This window comes from Staurois parvus, unplaced genomic scaffold (genome assembly GCF_062004578.1).
Source record: "Staurois parvus isolate SC_StPar_1 unplaced genomic scaffold, SC_StPar_1.0 ptg000126l, whole genome shotgun sequence".
Classification (NCBI taxonomy): Eukaryota; Metazoa; Chordata; class Amphibia; order Anura; family Ranidae; genus Staurois; species Staurois parvus.
Genome location: NW_028317922.1, coordinates 292,941 through 318,953, shown reverse-complemented (window position 1 = coordinate 318,953; position 26,013 = coordinate 292,941). Strand labels below are relative to the sequence as shown.

The following is a 26,013-nucleotide window of genomic DNA, read 5'->3' as shown; positions in this document are numbered from 1 at the left end:
ACCCTGCCCAGGCCCGGTCCCTCCGAGTCAACACCTATAAGGCGTTTTACTTCATCTGGGGGCACAGGACAGACAGAGTAAAGCAGATAGTCATGTTCAAAGAATCCCTCAAAGGTGGTAAGGGTGTGTCCAACATCTCTACACAGCTGAGGGTGTTCTTGGCTTGCAACTGCATCCACAGGACTGATCGACAAGACTATGACTCTGGTAGCAGCTCCATGTTCACTTTTTCCCTCCTTCCTCTTTAGAAGACCCTAGGGTGGGACAAATGAGACAGCTCCATCCCCTATAATTGGGAAACTCCCTGGTATTACTTGGATATTTTTATGTTTTCAAGGAGCAGGGGCTGGAAGAAGTTAACATGACATGTGAAAAGCAAAACTGTCTACAACTTTTTTTTTTTTTTTTTTTTTTTTTCATGTTATTACAAAAAATTTCATAAAAAGAAACACAATACATTTAAGTAGTCTTAACATTTCTATTTTACCCCTTCTAATAACTCTTTTCTTTCCCTCCCCCCCCCCCCCCCCATTCCCCTCCTCCCTCTCCCTCCCTCCCCTCTGCAAGTTTTCCAGTCTCACGAGGCCCAATCACTTTAAATAACTTCCTAATTTAAGATTTTCTATATTTCTCTTTCACTTTTGATTTTTCCCATTTTTCCCATCTCGAATAGTATGTTCCCAGCCTATCTTCCTGCATATAGTAAGATTTTTCCATTTTACTGATCTGATTTACTCTATTGATCCAGTCTTCCTCCTTCGGCACCTCTGTTTTCTGCCAGAACTTGGGTATCAACCCTTTTACAGCATTTAAATAATACCATACGCCTGATTCTTTATATTTATTTACTGTTATCTCAACATTATGTAGAAGACACATCGTTGGGTCTAACCCTATGTCATTTCCAGTTATTATTTCTATCAATTTAACTATTGTTTTCCAAAAAGCCTGAATTTTCGGACATTGCCACCACATGTGAAACACCGTGCCTATCTCTCCACATCCTCTCCAACACATTTTTGAATTCTCCCCACTCATCCTGTGCTCAATACTCGGTGTAATGTGCCATCGTGTCAAACATTTATAATTAACCTCCACTTCTCTCATACTAACGTTCTCATGTGTCAATCTAAATATCTTTTTCTGTTGATCCTCATCTAACACCACCTCCATATCTCTTTCCCACTTAGTTATAAAAATTAACTTTGTGTCTGTGTCTAATTCTGTGAGTATTCTATAAATTTTAGCAATACCATGTTTCCCATCTCTACGTGTTTCTAACAACCTTTCAAACATATTCCACTCCTTCTTTAATCTCAAGGGTTTTGGTAATTTCCCAATAAAGCATTTTAGTTGGTGATATTTCCACTCATCTATTCTAATAAAAATATCTCCCTTCTTCTCTTTAAGTTCTTTAAATGATCTCAATTTCCCCTCTACCAGTACATCTCTCAGTTGGACATCTTCCCTCTCAAACCATCTCCCTGATATCTCATCCTTTCCTGGGGGGAAATAATCAGTATTTGCAAGAGGCATTAATATAGAGTTGAATTCCCATTTCATATTTTTGTGTAAATTATCCCATACCCTTAGAACAGTTAAAGTGTAATTACTTGTGTTTTCATTAATTTTTCTAAAATGTGCTGGAATCCATATCATCTTACTCAAACTAATCCCACTCAGTGCATTTTCAATTTTTACCCAACTCTTCCCCTTCTGGTTAAATGTCCAATCATAAATACTTGCTAAAATTACTGCTTTATAATATCTCTTGACGTCGGGTAGTCCCATTCCCCCTTTTTCTTTAGTCCTACTCAGTATTTCATATGATATTCTTGGTTTTTTATTCCTCCAAATATATCTTGTTAACATTTTTTTTATTATCTTAAAAAAAAGCCTCTGGGAGTTTGATCGGAACCATTTGGAATCTATACAGTATTTTAGGTATAATTACCATTTTAACTAGGTTTATACGTCCTATCCATGATGGGTTTCCTCCTAATATTTTCAATTCTTCCTTGATCTCATTTATTAAGGAAATATAGTTTAATCTATACAGTTGTTTGTAAGAGATAGCAAGTTTTATCCCTAGGTATTTTAAATCTTTTTCTCTCCATATAAAGGGGAATTCTTTTTGTAACTTTTCCTTTTCACTCTTTAATATATTGATGTTCAGGATCTCTGTTTTTGTTGGATTCATTTTTAAGTTTGATAGTTTCCCATACTCCTTCAAAAATTTCATTACATTTGGTAATGTTATTCGGGGGTTACCTACATAGAATAATAGGTCATCTGCATAGGCCGATACTTTGTGTTCTATATTTTCGATCTGGATTCCCTTTACAGCACCACTATTCCTTATCATTGACAACAAAGGTTCCAATGACAAAACATATAGCAGGGGGGGCAGAGGACAGCCCTGTCTTGTTCCATTGGACATCCCTATGGATTCTGATCTCTCTCCATTTACCGTAATAATTGCGATGGGCTCCCTGTATAATTTACCTATCCACTCACGCATTCTCTCTCCAATCCCCAGCACTTCTAAGTTGTCCATCATGAAGCCCCAATCCACTCTATCGAACGCCTTTCCGGCATCAATCGACAGCAGCACCACCGGGGCTTTTCCTTTTCTACTTTTCTGCATTAGCATCAGAGTTCTCAACCCGTTGTCCCTACCCTCTCTCCCTGGGACAAAGCCCACCTGATCTCCATGGATCCATTCTGGCATTAGATCTTTCAGCCTATTTGCTAGCACCTTTGCGTACAGCTTAGTATCGATGTTCAATAATGAAATTGGTCTATAACTAGAGCACTGAGAGGGGTCTTTTCCTTCCTTATGAATGAGTACAACATGGGCCTGAAGAGATTCTCTTCTACTCTCCATCCCTCCTCCCAGATCGTTCATATACTTCTTTAGCTTAGGTAACAATATTTCACTATATTTTTTATAGTAATTAACTGTGTACCCATCCGGTCCTGGACTTTTTCCACTCCCCGTACTTCTTATTGCTGCTTTTATTTCATCTTGGGAAATTTCCACATCTAGGGAGTTCAGTTGTATTTCACTTAACTTTGGTAATCCTGCGTTTTTTAAATAGGTCTTCCTTTTCTCTTTAATATCCTCTCCATTTTCTTTTGACGAGCTTTGGGGGCTAATATTATATAACTTTCTATAGTACTCCGTAAATACTTTAATAATCTCTTTGGTTGAATATACCAACTCCCCCTTCGGATTTTTTATCTTTTCTATATAATTTCTATTTTTCTTTTTATTCAAAGCTCTCATTAAATATTTTCCTGGTCTATCTCCCCATCTATATTTTTCACTTAGTACCTTATTATATACTCTTTTCCTCTCCTCTTCCATCAGTCTCTCTAGCTCATCTTTTTTATCTATTAACTTCTGTTTTGTTTCTCTTGTTATTTTCTTCTTTTGTATCTGCTCCAAATCCATGATTTCTTTTAGGAGCCCACTGACCCTCTCTCTTCTTTCTCTTTTTTTCCTTGCTCCCATCGCAATCAGGATTCCTCTTATATATACCTTGTGACTTTCCCATACTGTAGCTGTCGATACTTCCCCTGTCTCATTCTCTTTAAAATATACTTTAATCTCTTCCCCAATCTTCTGAGCAATATCCTCGTCCAAAAGAAGGGCCTCATTTAATCTCCATCCTAGGCCTCCCGTCCACCGTTTCCCCCATCCCATTTTCATTATGACAGGGGTATGATCTGAGAATGTACTCATCTCTATTTCTATTTTAACCAACGGTTCTATAAGTTGATGATCTATTAGGATATAGCCCAGTCTCGAGTATGTCTCATGTGCATTGGAGAAGAAGGTATAGTCTCTGTCTTTCATATGCATTATTCTCCAGGTGTCCACCAGTTGGTACTCGTGGATCGCTTTTTTCAAAGCTCTCAGAGACCTACCACCTTCTCTCTGCACAGGGGAGGTTGTATCTTTTTGTGGGTCCATGCAGAGATTAAAATCTCCTGCTACTATCAAACGCCCTCTTTTAAAGTCCATCAATTTTTTCAGCAGACCCTTCAAATAGCTCTCCGGTTTTTTATTAGGGCAATATATATTGGCTAACGTACACTCTATTCCCTGTAATTTACCCTTCAAGAACAGGAATCTCCCCTCCGGATCGGTCTTTCTATCTTCCACCTCAAATCTGATGTTCTTTGCCAACCCTTTTGCTCTTTTAATTGGAGAGTCAGCATAATACCATGTTGGATAATATTTAGATTTTAATTTCACATTTGACTTTATCTCGAAATGTGTTTCCTGTAAAAATACCACTGATGCTGCCCTATGGTGTAACTCTTTAAACAACTTAAATCTTTTCCCAGGGCAGTTCAACCCATTCACATTATATGTTATAACCTGAATTTCTTCCATCCTTCTTAATTCTGTCTATCTCTCCTCTAACTCGCCTCCTCCTTGTGCAGAGTGTTGACCCTAAAACCCCTCCCCCCGCCCTCTTCTTTCTAACGATGTCCCTCCTCCCCTCTCCCGATAAACCCCTTACCCCCTCTCCCTTCCCTCCCCACGTCCCCCCCCCCTCCCCAGCTCCACCCCGCAGAATATTAACCCCCCTACCCTTCCCCCCCATCCCTTCCTCCCTTCCCCACCCTTTTTTAGGCTTAAAATTTGCCTACTAATCATTTGTGGACTAGAACCCACTTTTGATTTGATACCTTGGGGTTGAGCTCTGTCCACATACAACTCCTCTTCACCCACCTACCCTCCTCCCTCTATGCATCTAATTCAAAATTTTTCTAAAGACCCCTTGTGGCAAAAACTGTGTTCCTAAAAAACAACCATAAAGAAAATGACGTAGAGAAGCACAAGAGGACAAAGAGGGGCATGGGAGGAGAGAGAGAGAGAGAGGGGAGAGAAAACAAAATAACTCTCCCTCCCTCCCCCAACTACCACTCCCCTCCCCCCATGTCCCCCATATCTCCCCTCTCCTCCTCCCACCCTGGGGTCTGTATTCTTTGTAATTCAAGTCTATCGCAAAAATCCCTTAAATCCTCAGGAGATTTCAGCATGGCTGTGAGTCCATTTTTCCATCCAATTAAGCTCGCCTGAGCTCCCCATCTGTATCGCACATTCTGTTTTTTCATCTGTTCTGTCAGGGGTTTTAAGGTTCTCTTTTTCCATAATGTCTCTGGTGCTAAATCTGCAAAAATCTGGACATTTATTTCTTCATATTTAATACTTGTTCTTCCCTTTATTTTTTTCCATATCTCTTCTTTGTCATTCAGCCTATGAAATAGGACGATTAAATCTCTCGGTCTTTTTCCACCATTGTTTTGCTGAGTTTTTCCTGCTCTAAATATCCCGTCCAGTTTATACGTTTCTGACATAGGTCTGTCCATTATGGAATTTAAGATTTTACTCACTAACCCTTTCAAATCCTCCCTCTGTGAACTCTCTGGGATTCCTCGTAACCTGAGATTTTTCCTTCTATCCCTATTTTCTAGAGCCTCCATTTTATAGCGCAGTTTTTTTTTGTCTTTTTTAATTTCCAATGTCCATTTCTTAAGGTCTAAAATATCCTGAGCATGATTTTTAAGTTTGCCCTCTGTTTCCTCCACTCTGCATAATAATTGCCCAAGATCGTTCCTTATTGCTGTTATTTCATGCTTTATTGAGTTTTCCAGACTTTTAAACATTTCTCCCATTTCTTTCTTATTCGGCACTTGTAATTCTCTTTCCATTTTTCTCTCTTCCATGTTTCCTGATATATATTGACTACTACTGTTGATTCCTAGGGATAGTCTAGGACTTTTTTCCAGGTTAGCCTCCCATTCACTCTTTTCACTTGTTCCCAGGGGTCTTTCTGGGGTCATGTTTCCCTGAAGCGTATACTGTTTAATTGAGCCAGACTGGGCTCCCTTAGCCCCACTTCCTTTTACACTTTTATTCTTCATATCTTCTGGCCCTTTTCAGGATTCCATTGAAGAACTTCGCTATTCAAACTGGGGGACCAGATTTAAAATGTCCTCTTGAATTTTAATTTACATTTCTAGGTGCCCTTAGTTTCACTAACTGTCTACAACTTGATCGGAGACAAGGACATTGTGGAGTCTGTTCTTGGCCTACCGCTAGCCAATTGCAAGGTGGTCTGGAGGAATATTTCTTCAAAGAGACTCACCAACAAGCAGAAAGATCTAGCACAACCCCTTTTGTATCCATGAAGAAACTGGTTTGCATGTTTTCTGGGAATGCCCCTTTGCACAGGTCTTATTGATGGCCCTGGAACCAGTACTCAAAGACTTTGTGCCACAGACAGCCATCACCCACCTTGGGGTGTTGAACGGACTACTTTGGATTTAATTTAAATCTTTTATTAAACTTTTATTCCATTACAAAAACACACTGCAAAGTATCATTTACAACCAAAATACAAGCATTCCCCTACGTTTTGCAATCCAAATCCACAAGCAATTTGTGATGAATTTGTACAATAGGATATTGATAACACCTGGTGGGTGATGTTTCTTTAAAGTGGTTGTAAAGGTTCAAGGTTTTTTACTTTCATGCATTCTATGCATGAAGGTAAAAAACCTTCTGTGTGCGGCACCCCCCCCCCCCTAATATTTACCTAAGTCCCCTCTCAATCCAGCAATGTGCACTGGAGTCTTGGCTAGCCTGGAACTCCCTCTCCTCATTGGCTGAGACAGAAGCGGGAGCCATTGGCTCCCACTGCTGTCACTCACAGCCAGTGAGCCAATGAGAAGAGAGCAGGTGGGCCGAGACGCAGCTCCGTCTGTGAATGGACACAAGGAGCAGTGAGTGACCCCCCTAGCAAGCTGCTTGCTGTGGGGGAACCCGACAGGAGGAAGGGGTCAGGAGCGCCAGAAGCGGACTCGAGAATAGGAGGATCTGGGCTGCTCTGTGCAAAACCACTACACACAGCAGGTAAGGTAAAAAAATAGGTCTTTAAAATCACTTTAAGGAAGTTTGTGGTGCTCCAGAAAGTGCCTCTCCCACCAGAGGGAGAGAATGTCCATTTAGGACTGTCACGGACTAGTCCAATAACTGCTCAGAGTCTAAACCCTTACTGACTTTAAGGAAGAAGAGGTCATCTGAAGAACATTTCTCCTACTCTGAGTCGCAGTATTGGCTGTATGTACCCCAATTAAGTACTTGTTTTTTTTTTAGTATTCTATATATCAAGTATATAGAAAAAAAACTTGGTAATTTTGGCTCTGTAAAATTATGGCCATATCTGTGCAATACACCAGCAGTTCTGGATGCACAGATGGCCCCAATGGCAAAAAATAATGATTTGTATGACTCTGTCGACTTATCTATAAGCAATGACTAAGCTCCTTGTTTTTTGGCTTTGTTCTGAAGTTAGGATGTGTAAATACCTTCTGCTATAATAATGCAATGCTGTATTGTCATCAATGCTAAAAAATACTGGTCAGTTTACCAGCCCTATGTAGGGTTTGTCTGTATGACTATGGACTTTAGACAGTAAAAAAATGTCAGAGCAGGGGCTGATATACTTGTTATCTATACTCCTTAACCACCTCCCGTCCGGCTGTTGTATATAAACGGCCAGACGGTGGTAGTGCAGGGTCGGATGGGCGTTTATAAACGGCCTCACCGCCCCCTGCTTGTGCACGCTCCCTGGGAGAGCGCAGCACCACGATCCGGTGCCTACTGTGTCCTCCGGACACAGTGGAACACCGATCGTCGTACAGGAACTCTGTGCAAGGTCCCGATCATGTGATCACTGATTGGCCAATCAGTCATCACACGCAGAGTAGTAAGCAAGATGTCAATTCTGACATCATTGCTTACTACGTGTGAAATCTGTGAATGATCACAGAGGTCACATGGTACAAGGCTATTCACAACAGCCTTGTACCATGTGACAAGCTGTGACCAATCACAGCTCACACAGTAGTTCTCAATGGCTCCAAGAATACAGCCAGAGAGAAGGAGAAATTATTGCTTTTACAGCCTTTATGGGTGTAAAAGCAATCAGTGTAAAAAAAATCTTCATCACCCCCCACAAGTAGTACAGTGTCACCATGGGTGACAGTGTGTAAAAAAACAAAACAAAAAAAACATAAATAATATTATAAAAAAATAAAATAAAAATTTAAATATTATAATTTTTGGTTATAAACTAATTTGTGTTAAGTTTTTTTACTAAAAAGATAACAGAATAAATTTTGGTCAAGATTTATAATGAAATATTATTTATTTGCAAAATTTTATAAGAAACACTTTTTTCAAAATTTTTGGACATTTTAATTTACATAGCAAAAAAAATAAAAATCCCAGTGGTGAATAAATACCACCAAAATAAAACTTTATCTGTCTCAAAAAAAATGCTAAAAAAATTCATATGGGTACAGTGTTGCATGACCGTGCAATTGTCATTCAAAGTGTGGCAGCACTGAAAGCTTAAAATTGGCCTGGACAGGAATGGGTAAAAGTGTCCGGACTTGAAGTGGTTAAAGCTGCAAATCATTTGTTAGTGTTTTCTAAAAGTATAAAATAAATCAACTGCTGAAAACAAAAACAAATAGATTGTGTGTGAAGATGTTGATGATGGGATGATGTTGCTCACCTGTAATCTCTGCTCCAGATAGTCCCGTACATCTCGCATGTGGCTCTCATATACAGTACAGTGTAAACTGACTAACTCTGCAGCCTGGAGGAACAGCAGTACAATTAGATTAATCCACATTTTTACATACAGTAAAGTTTAAAGTCACACAATTAAAGCACAGGGATTCAAGATATGTATTGGCATCTCTTGAAGGCTGGGGGTGAGACTGGGTGTCACAGTGGGGGCAACTGGGAGAGGGGGTTGAGTGGCTCTGTAGCAAACTTGGTGGCCTTGCAAGGGATGAAGTTTCTGGGGGTAGCTGTGGGCGCTGGGGTCTCCCCGGGGGGGCTGGAAGCTTTGCAGCAGCACTGTTGGAGGATGTAATGTCACTGTGGAGTAATTTCCTCCTCTCACATCACTGATACTTCCTATATGTACCCAGCAATAACTGCTATATCTCTCTGCACTATCCACTGTACTGTGTTGAGGGCTGTTATAGGATAAGCGATTTCTCCTCTCCCTTGTTGGTTTGGCTTTTGTAAGCATCATTGCTCACTTGTAAGAAACTCTACTTAAAGTGGAACTATAGTCAGAAAAGTAAGTCCTGCTAGATCACTTCAGGCTGGCTGCTTTTGCAGACAATAAAATCAGTGCCTATGCTGTTTAAAATGCAGTAATACTCTGTCTCACTCTGTTCTGTGCATGCTAAGTTGCTCTCTATTTCTTGGCACTGTACTGAAACTGTAGAACCTGATCTGCTGACAGCCTCAAGATTTACCACTGTTCAGGGGTTCGGGCTCCAGCAAAATGGCAGCCTCCATTAAGAAGAAACAGGAACAATGCTGAAGGTAATTAACGGCACACATTAATTTTGGTAGTATAATTATTATTGTGGTATGTACAGTGCCTTGAAAAAGTATTCATACTCCTTGAAATTTTCCACATTTTGTCATGTTACAACCAAAAACGTAAACGTATTTTATTGGGATTTTATGTGAAAGACCAACACAAAGTGGCACATAATTGTGAAGTGGAAGTAAGTTAATAAATGGTTTTTAAACTTTTTTACAAATATATATCTGAAAAGTATCGTGTGCATTTGTATTCAGCCCCCTTTATTCTAATACCAGTAATTAAAATCTAGTGGAACCAACTGCCTTCAGATGTCCCCTAAATAGTAAATAGAATTAACCTGTGTGTAATTGAATCTCAGTATAAATACAGCTTTTTTTGTGAAGCTCTCAGAGCATTGAGAACATTAGTGAACAAGCAGCATCATGGAGGCCAAGGAACAGACCAGACAGGTCAGTTATAAAGTTGTGGAGAGGTTTAAAGCAGGGTTAGGTTATAAAAAATATCCCAAGCTTTGAACTAGTGGTGCACTGAAATGAAAATGCATGTGGCCGAAAACCGAACTGAAACCAAACTGTCTGCGTATCTGGGAAGCTCCTATTTTGTTTTGTATTTTTTTCTACTTTCATATTTTTTTTTTTTAAACTTATGATTTTATTGCTATCACATAGGGGACCAATAGTCCCCTATGTGATAGCATATGAGTGACAGGTTCTCTTTGTAGGGGGGAGAGGGTGGGGGGCAGTGTGTGCAAGGAGGGGGTAGGAGAGGAGCAGTGTATACAGAGAGGCTCCCTCACTGGCTGTCACTATGGGGTTTATTTACTAAAGCTGGAGAGTCCAAAATCAGACTCCCTTCTGCATAGAAACCAATCAGCTTCCAGGTTTCATTGCCAAAGCTTCATTGAACAAGCTGAGGTTAGAAGCTGATTGGTTTCTATGCAGAAGGGAGTCTGATTTTGGACTCTCCAGCTTTAGTAAATAAACCCCTATATGTCTGTGCTGATTTTTAAATGCAATTGCCAGCTTTTTTTTTTCTTCACTATAGCTCAAAGAATTAGCTGTTACTTTCCACGGAGCTAAAGGAAACTTTGTTTCTTTTATATCAGGGAAGAAACTAAAAGGAAACTCTGTTTCTTTTAGCTGGGGGGAAAGTGACAGCTAATTCTTTGAGCCATAGTGAAGAAAAAAAAAAAAGAAGGTAATTACATTTAAAAACCGGCACTAAAATATACTGACAGCCGATCACTGTATACACTGCTCCTCTCTTGCCTTTCTCAGCTGTCCCCCCCCCCCCCACTTCCCCTCACATCTGCAGTATACACAGTCTCCTGTATTGGCTAAATTTTTCCTATCGGCATTTTATGTTTGGCCGATAACTTTCGGTGGCTGAAATTTCGGTGCATCCCTACTTTGAACATCTCACAAGAGCACTGTTCAATCCATCATCCGAAAATGGAAAGAGTATGGCACAACTGCAAACCTACTAAGACATGGCTGTCCACCTAAACTGACAGACCAGGAAAGGAGAGCATTAATCAGAGAAGCAGCCAAGAGGCCCATGGTTACTCTGGAGGAGCTGCAGAGATCCACAGCTCAGGTGGGAGAATCTGTCCACAGGACAACTATTAATCGTGCACTCCACAAATCTGGCCTTTATGGAAGAGTGGCAAGAAGAAAGCAATTGTTGAAAGAAAGCCATAAGAAATCTTGTTTGCAGTTTGCAAGAAGCCATGTGGGGGACACAGCAAACATGTGGAAGAAGGTACTCTAGTCAGAACGCTATGTGTGGCACAAATTAACACTGCACATCACCCTGAACATGCCATTCCCACCGTGAAACATGGTGGTGGCAGCATCATGTTGTGGTGATGCTTTTCTTAAGCAGGGACAGGGAAGCTGGTCAGAGTTGATGGGAAGAAGGATGGAGCCAAATACAGGGCAATCTTAAAAGAAAACCTTTTGGAGTCTGCAAAAGACTTGAGACTGAGGAGGAAGTTCACCTTCCAGCATAACTACCCTGAACATACAGCCAGAGCTACAATGGAATGGTTTAGATCAAAGCACATTCATGTGTTAGAATTGCCCAGTCAAAGTCCAGACCTAAATCCAATTGAAAATCTATGACAAGACTTGAAAATTGCTGTTCTCAAATGCCATCCATCCAATCTGACAGAGCTTGAGCTATTTTGCAAAGGATATTGGGCAATATGTTCACTCTCTAGATGTGCAAAGCTGGTAGAAACCTACCCAAAAAGACTTGCAGCTGTAATTGCAGCAAAGGGTGGTTCTACAAAGTATTGACTCAGGGGGGCTGAATACAAATGCACAACACACTTTTCACATATTTATTTGTAAAAATTTTTGAAAATAATTTATCATTTTTCTTCCACTTCACAATTATGTGCCACAATTATGTGGTCTATCACATACAATCCCAATAAAATACATTTACATTTTTGGTTGTAACATGACAAAATGTGGAAAATTTCAAGGGATATGAATACTTTTTCAAAGCACTGTATGTTCCTTGCTAAAGAATATTATTTTTTATCAAGTTGTTACAGGTAAAGTTCAACTTTAAAACAAAAACCTAACTAGAGAAATATGACATTATTCACATGTTGATTGAATAAATATGAAATTATACACCTCAGACATCTGCCTTGCCACATGCTTAAAGTGACTCTTTCATAAAAATGTAGCTTTCATAACAGAGTTGCACCTGCAAAGAAAAGAGTATATACTTACCCCTCCTGCTGTTATCGCCACTGAACAACACTCTTCCAGTAGAAGAGTGACTCAAGTTTCTTCTGAAATCGACACTTTTGGAAGTGTCGATCGCCTGTGACATATGCAGCGCTCAGTGGTTCCTCCTACAGATCTCTACATCAATCAAGGACACAGTAGTGGTGAGGTCAGCAGAAGAAACAACTGCGCACAGCAAAGGCAAAGAGGGTAAGGATTGTCACAGGGCAGCAAGCAACACTATGTGCTCCTTTGCTAAGACATTCATTTAATGTGCTTTGAATGTTGTTTCTGGTGACAGTGTCAATTTAAAGGAAATGCATATGGCTGAAGAGCTGAACTCCTAAGGAAGACTGGGCAAAGATGCAAGTGCCTGATGGCTCCATCATTTGACAAGTAAGACTGTCACAATGTGATAGTATGCTGTGCATACTAGTACATCATGAATCAGACCTGCAGGGAGTCCATTTAAACTTTTTTTTTTTTTGCTTTATTATCGCTTTAACTGCTTATGTCTAGGGTTCTCTGAAAAGCAGTGTAAAGTTTTGTACGCAGCTAAACAAAGCCACTATAGGAATCAATTTAGATTGTAAGCTCCACGAGCAGGGCCCTCACATTCCTTCTGTACTGAAATGTATTGTGATTGTACTGTCTCCTGTTATATTGTAAAGCGCTGCGCAAACTGTTGGCTCTATATAAATCCTGTATAATAATAATAATAAGGTAGTGTGTATTCAGTGTTAAATATACACAGCATACAGTCGGGATTCTTCAGCAAGAAAATTCAAAGACCAATGGTGATGTTCAGATTAAATTAGTCCATAACAACCAATCAGCTTTGCTTTTAATCTTGTGCCATCAACTAAAGAAATCATTAATTGATGGATTCCTATTGGTTATACATATTAACTACCAATTGCACTGCCTTTGCTTTGAAGAAGAAATCCAACCTCACCTTGCCTAGCCCCGCGATCATTGGTGTATTTTCTGTCCTGGAGAAGAGAACAGATGTCAAGGAGACACAAGAAACATAAAAGTCGATCATCCATAATTATGCTGAATTTTCTTACCAGACTATTACGTTGATTATTTTTTATGAATGACATATACTATGATATGACAAAAAAGTCTGCAGTGTTGGTCATAGTGACCTGCCAGCATGCTAAAAAAAAATCAATTAAAGTTTATTTTGAGTTTTGCAGCCAAGTTGGGATAACACCTGCTTAATACTTGCTACATGCTCCTATTCACATAGCATTCCTTTAAAAAATATAAAAACGCTGCTTAGCTTTTTACTTGCTGCTACATAATACTCCTAAAATCAACTTTCCCGTGGAATGTAAGGGGGGGGGTTAGGGGAGTTAATTTGTACCAAAATTAAACCTGTTTGTACTGTTCTGGCAGATCTCCCTATCAATTGTCAACAAAATTTGAACACTGTCTATTTTAACAAAAGGTTAAAGATTTTGAAGCTGACCATCTGCATTGTATGGTAATGGATAGCTATGTGGGGACTGGGACAGTTTAAGATTGCTCAGAAATGTTTTCAATCTGCCATGAGGTCTTAACCTCAGAAACATCTAAAAAGTAAGAAATATGAAAAAAAAAAATGATATGTTTAGGTATGCTGTGTAAATGGGAACGCATAACAAGCATATAAAGAGGGTTTCTCATATTAGACTGCAAAAGTGTAAATTCACTTTTAGGATAGCCCCCTGAGAAAAGGGTGCTTCACAAACATGAAAAGGTTATATTTAAGTGCCTTAATCTAAATCGGAACTAGAGTGTAGGTTGTAAGTTATGGACATTGTAGGCACATACGCAACACCATTTCAATATTAAAACAATATAATTTATTAACACAGATATAAAAGGCAATTATTCCAGAAAATAAAAATTAAGTTTGTGGAATATAGTGTGATACCCCTGATTACATAATGCAGTAGAGGTGCTCAATTGGAATATGTTGTAATGGGTACCCAAACTCCCAACTGGTGCATACACCCTGGGGTTGGCCACAGATCTGGATGGGCGGAAGGCCCGTCCAGCGGTTGCCCTGGCAACATGCGACATGCCAAAGAGCAGCACACATGCAGTGTTGAGCCACAAGTACCCATAACCATTGGAGACCTCTGTAAGTACTGCTCAAGTACTCATATTAATGTAAAGTGGAGATTTACATATCAATTAGTTTTATTGTCTTATAGGCCCTCTGTGAAGGATCATAAAGCAGCCCAGGAGGCACTAAGTACTGCTCAAGTACTCAAATTAATGTACAGTGGAGATTTAAGAACTTTTTGAATATATTTGGGATACATGGGTCCAATGCGTTTGTCTCCCCTCAGTTTGCTGTGCACCCCCGCATCTACCTTAGAGACCATTTCCCACCTTAGGAGTGTGTGTACCTTCTTGTATGATGCATTTCTATTTTTAGTAAGTGTACTATTTTTGTCACGCTCATATTGTACATAAAAAGGATTATTATGCATACACATTATTGCAGGGCTTAAAATTTCAAGTCCTGAGCTACTATCCAGGCCTTAGAGTTACTCGCCACCAATAAACACACACAAACAGAGACACCTGTACACATACACAGACATGTACACACACACACACACACAGACACATGTACACACACACATGTATACGCACACAGGCATGTACAGACACGCATACACACAGATACATATACATACACAGAAATACACACGCACAGACACATGTACACACACACAGACACATGTACATACATACATAGACACATGAACACACAGACACATGTACGTACAAACATACACACACACATACACATGTACACACACACAGACACATGTATACACACACACACATACACGTACATATACGCAGACACATGTACAGATACACACATGTACATACACACATGTACATACACACATGTACATACACACAGACACATGTACAATTGTACATGCATACACAGACACACACAAACACACACACATGTACACGTACACCCCCCCCCCCATAAAAAGTTGCAGTACTGCGCTGTTCACTCACAGATCTGAGTACTGCACTCTAAGGGGAGGCAGAGAGCACAGCACACACTCCTTCCTTTGCTTTCACTGCGCTCAGCTATTGAGCAGTCTGACGGCTCACAGTGCCAATGACAGATCTGGCCTGAGCTCAGAGCCTGCTCAGCAAGACGGCCCTGGGGGACACACTCGCCCCCACCATAATTTCCACTCGCCATTGGCGAGCAGGCGAATGGAAATTTCAAGTCCTGCATTATTGTATGTGTTTTTCTTATACGCAGATAATATCTCCTGAAGAAGTGATCTCAATCACAAAACATGTAGAGCTGAGCAAATTGTGGACAGTGGAACCCCCGCATGAGGACCTGGTTATCAAATTTGGGTACCCATTACAACATATTCCAATTGGGTGCCTCTACTGCATTATGTTTTCGTGGGAATCACACTATATTCCACAAACTGAATTTTTAATTCTGGAATAATTGCTTTTTATATGTGTGTTAATAAATGATATTGTTTAAACATTGCGTATAGTGTTTCGTATGTACCTACAAAGTCCATAACTTACAACCTACACTATAGTCACCAGTAAGGGGTTTCCCATGGTCCCCCCTCCCGGGGAGCTATTTTCCTATTTTGGATCGTGGGTGCAGGACGGGGACTTTAGCTTGTCTCATTTCATGGAGGGAGGTAACCTGGCCTTGTTAGCCTCTCTTAGGGAGTGGTTTGGTGGCTCTCCTTTAGATTTCTGGAAATATTACCAGCTCTGCCATTTCTTTTTCACACATATCCACTTAACTCAGATTAGGCCTACCCTTACAAACTTCGAGCACCTCTGGGCTGCCAGGGACCCAGTCCTACATATGATTTCAGTTCTCTACAAGCTGCTTACCTCGGTTGCCCCCAACACACTCCAGTGTGCGTTTACTGATGCATCTATATCGGCTGACGCACGCCAGCTCTGTAGACACTAAGACTAAGGAGAATAGCTACAAACTGTTGAAAAGATGGTAACGTGTACCTACTACACTTGCCCAAATCTACCCGTCCATTTCTGACCATTGCTGGAGAGGATGCAACCAAAAAGGTACATTCCTCTACATTTGGTGGGAGTGCCCTGTGCTATCGTCTTTCTGGGCGGGTATCAGGGACCACATAGCAGAGATTCTGCACATAGATCTCCCCTTTTGCTTCATGCCCCCACTATACCTTTTTCGCACTACAAACGTAGAGCTCTCCCTCACCTCCTCAATGCTGAAAACGCCTTGTTCCTATCCTATGTCACATGTCCAAAGCCGAGGAGATTGGATTGGGAAGGTGATGGACATAATGGAGGCTGATGAGTGGATTGCCACATGTAAGGGTACTCAGGACTGCTTTAACTCTACCTGGGCATCCTGGAGGCACTACACTTCAGGATCAACCGTGCCCTCCTCCAGCTTAGACACAGCATTGCTAGGCTTAGCAGATCTCTCCTTCAAACACTTTGTCCAGGCTCACCAACAACCCTGATCTTTTTCTCCCACCGCTATATCCTCTACTTAGCATTCGGTGAGGTTTTTGTTTACTGACCCTTTCTTTTTGCTCCAGCCTTTGACCAGGTTGTGGCTGACATGTTTATGATTTACAGCGTAAGTTAGCACTCACTATTCCGGATGATTTCACTTTTTTGTTACATTTGTCTCAGTTCAGCTTATTATGCCGCTTGTTTTTATATTTGGGATGAACATATGCATGTATTTTGTGCTCGAATGTAAGCGGCACTGGAAGATTTGTGTTTGCTTTGTTGGTAATACCTTCTTTTCTACACACAGGATGAGACATGGCTGTCTAACCTTTTTTTTGTACTATTTATACCCTAAATGGAGAATACCTAAAATGATGATTTGGAGATACAGTAGATTTGGGGATTAAAGTAACAGATGCAAATTGGTTTAGAAAAGAAATAAAAACGTGCCTCTTTTGGTAAGCATAAAGGTAGACTGAAGTCAAAACTGGAAACAGAACTTTGTGATGCATACAGGGAGAACAGCCTTCACGCTCAAGTTTTCTGTTTTTATCAAGGCACTTCTGTCCTGTACCAGGCCGCTGCACTTCCTTTGTATGTATTCTGGTGATCTAGAAATCCCTGTCTGAGATGTAGAAAAGGAATTCCCAAACACATCCACTGTTCAATTCTTGCAGTCTTTGACATAGGGAAAACTTCAAGTACAAAATATGGCAGTATTAACAAGTTCCTTCCAGTCTGAGAGACTACAATTAAAGTTCATCTCTAACTGGTAATACAGGAAGCAGAGATGAAGCAAGATACACAACAGAGGAAGTACACTCCCAGTTACAAAGTAAGCTGGTTCCTAGATTCTGATTTGGTGAATTACACAAAACTCAAATTATGTCAACATTCTAATTTAAGCATCATTGCTGTGCTTGCTGGCTATCATTAGTGTACTGACTAGGTTCGCTTGGTTTGATTTGCTCTTTATAGCGTATCAACACCACCTGCACCAAAAAATGCGAGAATGATATAAAGGGCTGTGGGCCTTTGTAAAACTTATAAGTTATTGATAAGTCTCCTTAATGTAAATGCTCTCAGTTTAATAAGATTTAGCTCCTTTTCAGTTTTTGTTTAATATGTTTATATAGTCAAACGGTGTACGCTACCTTCCAATGCAAAGTATATATGTTATGCATCAATATAATTGAGCACTGCTTACCCTGGTCTGTAATTGCGCTCTTGTCCTCCTCCAAATAACATTGGCAGCAGTGGTGTCTGGTGCCCCATCCCACGTACATAAAGAGCTCCAATACGAGGCCCATAGAACTAAACAAAGCAAAATAATCTTAATACAATCTAGCTATTATTAATTTGATGCCAAATGGAGTATTGTGCAGCAATTCACAGCAGCTTCTGCTTGCTAAAAGCTGTTAAAATCTGATTAATGACTGGCTGCCAGTTCTTTCTGAAAGTAGCTTAGTGTGCAAAAGAGCCCAGATCACACAAAATTAATAAAAATACACACAGCTTGATTCAGTTGAAACAGACTTAAGGGTCCATGGCGACAGGTTTTTGTTCACTTTAGATGAGTTTCGCATTCCATTTTGCAAAACTCACTTAAAAGCAGTAAAATCAAGATTAGAAGGAGATCAACTGCATGTCAAATGTCAGTAAATTCTGAATGATCAGAGAAGCTTCTCATACCGATGCCACTGACACAAACCAAAAGGCTGTCAACACCAGCCCTTAATTAACTGCTAGAAAAGAAAATCATCATCAAAAAGGAACAGGTCATGGACAAACAGGGGTTTATTAAAGCTGGAGAGTCCAAAATCAGACTCCCTTCTGCATAGAAACCAATCAGCTTCCAGGTTTCATTGCCAAAGCTTCATTGAACAAGCTGAGGTTAGAAGCTGATTGGTTTTTATGCAGAAGGGAGTCTGATTTTGGACTCTCCAGCTTTAGTAAATAAACCCCACAATGTCCAAAAGTGGACAAACAGTTGTGTGGTGTTGTTCAATCAAACAATTATTTTGTTGTGTGGCAAGTGGTCTACTGCAAAGGTTTCTTCCCATTGGCTTTGGAAGAATCCACTGGCTGACATACATCTACATTCAGTGTACATAATTTGGGTTTTTGCGACACATTTCTGCTGGTGTATCAGAAGCCTTGCACCACATTCGTGAAAGCCCTGTGTTTTATTTGTTAGTACTGATTCATGCAACAAACTCAAGTAGCTATTGAGAAACTTTTACTTAAAGTAAATAGGTAATAAGAACTCTTCCAAGTTGGAGTAAATTGTCGATTGTGTCATGCATGTACATATCGTGGTGCATCTTTAGGGCGATTCTGCAACAAAATTTCCTAAGGTTCCTCTGGACTGATATTTGATACACTTTCATTATTCTCCCAACTTCTCCAAATGGCTTCTCTGCCTGTAAAAATCTATCATGGCACAGCAGAGATGCTTGCCATAGTTCTGTCGGATACAGATTCATATGCAATTTACTGATTTGTACATGAATCTGTCACAAGTTCTGCCATTTGTCATGTTCCCGCGAGACAGAGTTCTAAAGAGTATCTACAAACTTCTTATGAATTCCAGGGACTGTTTTTTTTAGTAATGGGCATAGCTGGGTGATTACTTAGGAAGTGATGAAACTGAAGGAGAAAAGCTCATCAACACACAGCATGTCAGGACCTCAATCTGTAGGTCACATGGTGACAGCATAGGATAAATATAGCAAGCATCGAAAGCCTTTGTCACCCACATGCAGGATGTTTAGCTCCCACAGTTTTCCAAACAGGTTAGTGCCCGTTCACATTTATGCAGATTGGATGCGGTTTGAACTGCATCCAATCCGCATGACATGTAAAATAACATGCTTCCTATGGTGTCTGTTCACATATGTCCGGTGCACTGGCGGTGCGGATTCAGTGCGGTTTTAAAAAGAGTCATGTCCGATATCTGAGCAGTGTGGTCCAATTCATGTGTGGATTACAGACTATTGATTTTTAAGGGAACTGTTTCTAAACCGCATATGTGTGAACAAGATAAGATCATGAGCTAATCCTGACCTGAACCTGATGTAATCCTGACATGAACCTGTGAACAACTACTATGCCAATTAGCTGTGAAACCTGAGCTTCAATCCACACCGAACATATGTGAATCAGCTCCTAAGGTGGGGAGCCTAGCTCAGGATCGAACCCACACGTGTGCTCCCATAGCAATTGGCTTACTATGGGGGCATACAGAGAGGAGTAGGAACCTGGAATGCCGACTGGGGACCCGAAAAGAGGAGGTTTGGAGCTGCTCTGTGTGAAATCATTTCACAAAGCAGGTAAGTATAACATGTTTGTTATTTTAGTAAAATAAAATTCTGGTTACTGATTTAAAAAAAAAATTCCAGGCTTTACAATCACTTTAGAACAGGCCAGGCACGTGCATGTTTCTTGATCATGATAGGATTAACGATCCTTTCATGGCTCTGTACATTTCACACATAAATATAAATTGTTAGCTGTACCTTGTGTCCCACAATGGTTAAATAATTGACTTGTAGTTCTTGAACATCAACACTGATCTTTCCGAGCGCCTGTGCTGCATCTGTGTGTAACAAGACTGAGGGAAGGCCCTGGCTGACACGCTGTCTGGAAATGGGCATAAGCCGTTGTGACAGTTCACTCACAGGCTGCAAAAGTAGGAATCAACATACAGGTAATAAAACAGACACTTGTCAATGGCACTTACACATACTGTATATTAACTCAAAGCTGAACAAATCCTACATACACAGGCACTCAAGGTATCCACAAAATGGAAAAACTATTTTGTAGCAATGTTGGTACCAGAGGCGTATTTACTGTGAGGCAAACAAGCCGTTTTCCTTGGGTGGCATTTTTTTTAGAGGGCGGTGCCGTCCCCCTGGCAGAAGTGACACATGTGTGGCAGTGGCACACAGGGGCTGTTAAGTTTTTGCAAGCTTGCAGCAGTCTCCACTACATGGGATCCAATCTGCGAGAGGACGGTGGCCATTGGATCTGTAGGGCACACACAGGCCGGAGGGGGGAGAGAAGAGGATCCGAGCAGACAGATGAGGAAGTAGCCTGATCAGTGAGTGCTGCCTTGGAGCAGCCCGAGCTCGGCTCTGCCCATTATCTGTTATCTGTGTGGGGACTGCGGAGCAGAGGGTGCTGGCTCTGGATGGGAGAGGGAGGGGGAGGGGAGATTCTGGCTTGGAATGGGGGGAAAAAAGAAAAAAAAAAAAAAAAAAAAAAAAAAAAAAAAAAAAAATCGCACAATTTTTGTGTTGCCTAGGGCAGCACAAAACCTAAAAACACCACTGGTTGGTACCCTAGTCCTTCAAAAGAGCATTGCCATCTTAAACTATTTATTTTTTCTTTTATATTAGTGACATTACACATTGTTAAAGTGTTTGTAAAACCAAAACTTCCTGTTTAGTCTGAGACCAAAGTAAAGGGAATTTCTCCAACAGAAAACACTATGACAGTGATGGCAGCAGTGAATATACTATCATGCTGAAAATTCATATGCACCCTCTTTCTGCCTCACACGCTGATCTCAGCCAGTCAGCTTAGGCTATTTGTCAGTGATCGACAAAACCGCCAATCATGATGATAACATGCAGGACAGAGGTTCCTTCACAAAATAAATCTCTTCAGCCTGCAGATGCCACCTCATTCTAAAGATGACAGTGTGCTTCTGTTTATTACTCTAATTCTCAAATACAATTATATCATTAACATACAAAAAAAACTGAAGCACACTAGTCAGAGTTATGGTAAAATAATAGACACATGCTAATACTACTAAATTTGGTCTGGGCTCCAAGGCATTATGGGTCTTTGGTCATGAAATGTTTACAGGTGTTTACATGACACATATAAAGAATTCCTCATTTTACAATAAGTACACATACCAAAAAGAACAGCCACAAAGAAAAATATGAAAATGTATCAAAACCAGTACTAGGAGGTCACCAAACTTTTACTTACCATGATAACACCAGTTTCATTATTTGCCAACATGACAGACACTAGACATGTGTTAGGACGAAGAGCTGCAATAACATCATCAACCTCCACTCGTCCCGTAGTAGTGGATACTGGTACAAAGGTCACCTCTGGATTAGGAATAAGCATAGAAGGTATAATATAAATTATGATATAAATAAGAAGAAGCTGTCACAAAAAGCTGCACAACAAATTAAGGCACAAACCCCAAAGGTTAAGCTGTGTCTTCCTTCAACGATAAGATTCAGTTTAAAGTCAGTTCTTTTTGGGGACTAAATAATTCAAGGGCTTGATAAGCGCACTGATATGGCTCTTGAATAGTCCTATCCACTATCCTGGCTGTTTGAGATAAGTGGTGGCGGTCCACTCAGTCAAGAGAAGTGGTGGTGGCCCACTCAAAATCATATTTTAAACTGAGAGAGTAAAAAACAACCTTTTTGCCTTCCTCCGGATCAACTGTTGGCACATGATTGTGTATATGGAAGTGTCTATTAGCTTTTTTTTCCTATTGGCTGAACTAGATGGACTTGTGTCTTTTTTTAACCTATGTAATTTTTCTCTGCACAGGATCTCCACATAATTGGATAGCACCCTAAAGCTGGCCATAGACAGATCAACATGTATGGGCAGGCGGGATGTACCCAAGGTTATCGATCAATCAAATTGGGTACAAGCAGCCTGATGGATTTTACATGCGATTATTGCTAGCGGCTGCTACAGCCCATAGCAATAATCGCTGTATTCTCCCAGCGGGGATGACATTTTGCAGGTTAAAAAAGTGCATTTATTATTTTATTACACTGCAGCCTGCAAGGCAGTGCACCTGCTTTCCATGTACATAGATCCAACATGCTCCCAGCTGAATCAAAGCCAGAACCCTCCAATGAGCAGGACGGATAAGCTTTATTGATTGCAGAGCCACTGTATATGTCTGAAACAGAAAGTTATATTTTCTCCCCGTTTATTACATACTGTTTAGTAAAAATATTCAGTAAGCACTGATGAGCATAATGAAATGCTGAAATATATCAAACTTAAATGTTTCTGCATCATCTAGAATATACAATGTGCTTGTATTGTATAGGAGTACATGTCATGTGGGTGCATTGTACGCCTCATCTGTATTGAAGCTGTACAGATAAGCATTAAGAAGCTTGGCAGGAGTTTGTTGGTCCAGCAGGTGTACAGTACTGTGACAGACCAGGAATGGCAGAATTGTTCAATGTCTAGATTTTCTGTAAAGGTTATATTGACATTAGAAGCAATTAAACAAGTACCGGCTCTGTGTGCCCTCTGCAGGTGTTGAAGAGGCAGTACAATAGAATCATGCTCCACATTGGTAGTAATGATGTGTGGCAATGCCTTGTCCACGCTGTTACTGGAACTTTCTTTGGCTCTCATACTGAATTGTTCCACAGCCGAAAATAATACCATATTGTTGGCCTAGAATAGAGATGGTCTCAGTTTGAAACGATGAGAGAACAGTAACAGTGACACAAAGGGGGAGATTTACTAAAACTGAACTGTGCAAAATCTGGGGCAGCTTTGCATAGAAACCAATCAGCTTCCAGGTTTTATTGTCAAAGCTTAATTGAACAAGCTGAAGTTAGAAGCGGATTGGCTATGGCTACCATACACAGCTGCGCCACATTCTATGTGCTCCAGTTTTAGTAAACCTCCCTCAAATTTACATATGTTAATCTATTGAGCCCTATTTTTCTTCCCACCATTTTACATTTTAAAATTTAACTCTTTTTGGTTGACAAAAAAAAAAGTAAAAAAAAAAAATGTTCACTCAAATTTACCAACAAAATGTATTTAAGAAAATCTCTATTAACATTACCCAGATTTTTTGGGACGTCTGCCTTTACACGCACATGAACTTTAATGGCATCCCATTCTTAGTCCGTAGGGTTCAATATTGAGTTGGCCCACCCTTTGCAGCTATAACAGCTTCAACTCTTCTGGGAAGGTTGTCTACAAGGTTTAGGAGTGTGTCTATGGGAATGTTTAACCATTCTTCCAGAAGCGCATTTGTGAGGTCAGGCACTGATGTTGGCGAGAAGGCCTAGCTCATGGTCTCCGCTCTAATTCACCCCAAAAGTGTTATATTGGGTTGAGGTCAGGACTCAAGCCAGTCAAGTTCCTCCACCCCAAACTTGCTCATCCATGTCTTTATGGACCTTGCTTTGTGCACTGGTGCACAGTCATGTTGGAACAGGAAGGGGCCATCCCCAAACTATTTCCACAAAGTTGGCAGCATGAAATTGTCCAAAATGTCTTGGTTTGCTGACGCCTCAAGAGTTTCCTTCACTGGAACTAAGGGGCCAAACCCTCTCCTGAAAAACAACCACACACCATAATTCCCCCTCCACCAAACTTTACACTTGCAGTCAGGCAAGTACCGTTCTCCTGCCAACCGCCAAACCCAGACACGTCCATGGGATTGTCAGCCAGAAAAGCATGATCGGTCACTTCAGAGAACACGTCTCCACTGCTCTAGAGTCCAGTGGCGGTGTGCTTTACACCACTGCATCCGACGCTTTGTATTGCACTTAATGATGTAAGGTTCAGATGCAGCTGCTCAGCCATGAAAACCCATTCCATGAAGATTTCTATGCACTGTTTCTGAATCTAAAGGCCACATGAAGTTTGGAGGTCTATAGATATTGACTCTGCAGACAGTTGATGACTTCTGCACACTGTGTGCTTCAGCATGTGCTGACCCTGCTCTGTCATTTTACATGGCCTACCCCTTTGTGGTTGTGAGTTGCTGTTGTTCCCAGTTGCTTCCACTTTGTTTTAATACCACTAAAAGTTGACTGTGAAATATTTAGTAACAAGGAAATTTCACGGATGGACTTCTGCACAGGTGGCAACCTATCATGGTACCACGCTTGAATTCACTGAGCTCCTGAGAGCCACCCATTCTTTCACAAATGTTTGTAGAAGCAGTCTGCATGTCTATGTGCTTGATTTTATACACCTGTGGCCATGAAGGTGGCTGGAACACCTGAATCCAATTATTTAGAGGGGTGTCCAGGGGAGGACTGAAAACTCATGGGGCCCCCGGGCAATAGGGGATCATGGGGCCCGTGTCCTTGCCCACACTCAAATCACACCCAAAAAACCTATAAATGGTACCAGGGGCATTTCATGGGGCCCCCAACTGACCCCGGGCCCTCGGGCAGTGCCCGAGTGCTCGAATGGTCAGTCTGCCCCTGGGAGTGTCCCAATACTTTTGGCAATATAGTGTATATTCATCTATGGTAAGCAAATTAGCAGGTCTTTTCCTTCAAACACCCTAATAGACTACAGCTCCATTCACATTAGGGCATTTCAAATCAAGGGTGGAATCTCTGGGGTTCTGCCCGCGATTTGAAAACGCGGTGTGACAATGCGAAATGCGCGATTACGTTTGGAGGTGCCATTTCAATGGCACCAAAAAACCTGTTTGTGATTGCGGTACGTTTTTCCGCGCGACAAACACCTGACGATTGTGCAAGCAAAATCGTGGGAAGTATAACTTTTTTGAGTAAAAAGGTTCCAGAACCTTTTTTGGGCGTCGTGCATCCCACAATTTTGTTTGTGCATTTGCAGTGAGTTTGTCACACAGGCTTTATCACCAGAGCCAACCTAACACTTGTGTTGGGTTCATAGGTGTCACTACACTGTGATACATCAGGGAAAAGACTAAGATATCCCCAAGGATCTGCAGGTAACCTTGAGCAGACTGCTCTTCTGTCACAGATTGTCCACTAACCATAAATGTAAGGAAGCAGTCTGAAACCCACAGCACCACTCCAGACTGCCTTTTCTATTGGCTAGCTGGGTGCTTGCTCAGAAAAGCTTGTCTTCATTTGTCATTGAAGAAATCTCTGCAACCATGATCAGTCCACCCCAGAAACACTGCCTTCTTAAGGCATTTCACCATGGCTTGATCACAAGGATCATTGTGGAGGATCCTTGTAATCAAGCAATTTGCAGAAAAACAAATTAAGGTCAGATTCACACTGACTTACGCTAAAATGTATAGAAAATGCATGTACATTTCCATCCATTTACCTTGTGTTTTAATGCACACTGACTTCTGTTCATATACATTTTGACGTCCGATGACATGCATGCGCAGTATTATGGTGTGAATAGGACACCCTGGAAATGATTGTTTTTCAGATGTCCTTCTGCTGATCTGCATTTAGCTGTGCTAAAACGCAGAGCAACGCACTGGTGTGAATTGGCCCTAAGAAGGTGGTGGTCCTTGGGTGGACTGATCATGG

General features: G+C 40.8%; 1 protein-coding gene across 1 annotated transcript in view; it reads right to left on the bottom strand.

The window, feature by feature from the left end:
* Positions 1-26,013, bottom strand: part of SCLY (selenocysteine lyase) — a 61,557-nt gene that overhangs the window by 11,660 nt on the left and 23,884 nt on the right. Inside the window, exons 5-10 of the mRNA XM_089672325.1 lie at positions 23,011-23,176; positions 21,716-21,843; positions 20,227-20,391; positions 17,916-18,022; positions 13,140-13,176; positions 8,604-8,687 (exon numbers count right to left, since the gene is read on the bottom strand). Of these exons, the coding sequence (XP_089528451.1) occupies positions 8,604-8,687; positions 13,140-13,176; positions 17,916-18,022; positions 20,227-20,391; positions 21,716-21,843; positions 23,011-23,176 (687 nt within the window). The remainder of the gene's footprint in view (positions 1-8,603; positions 8,688-13,139; positions 13,177-17,915; positions 18,023-20,226; positions 20,392-21,715; positions 21,844-23,010; positions 23,177-26,013) is intronic.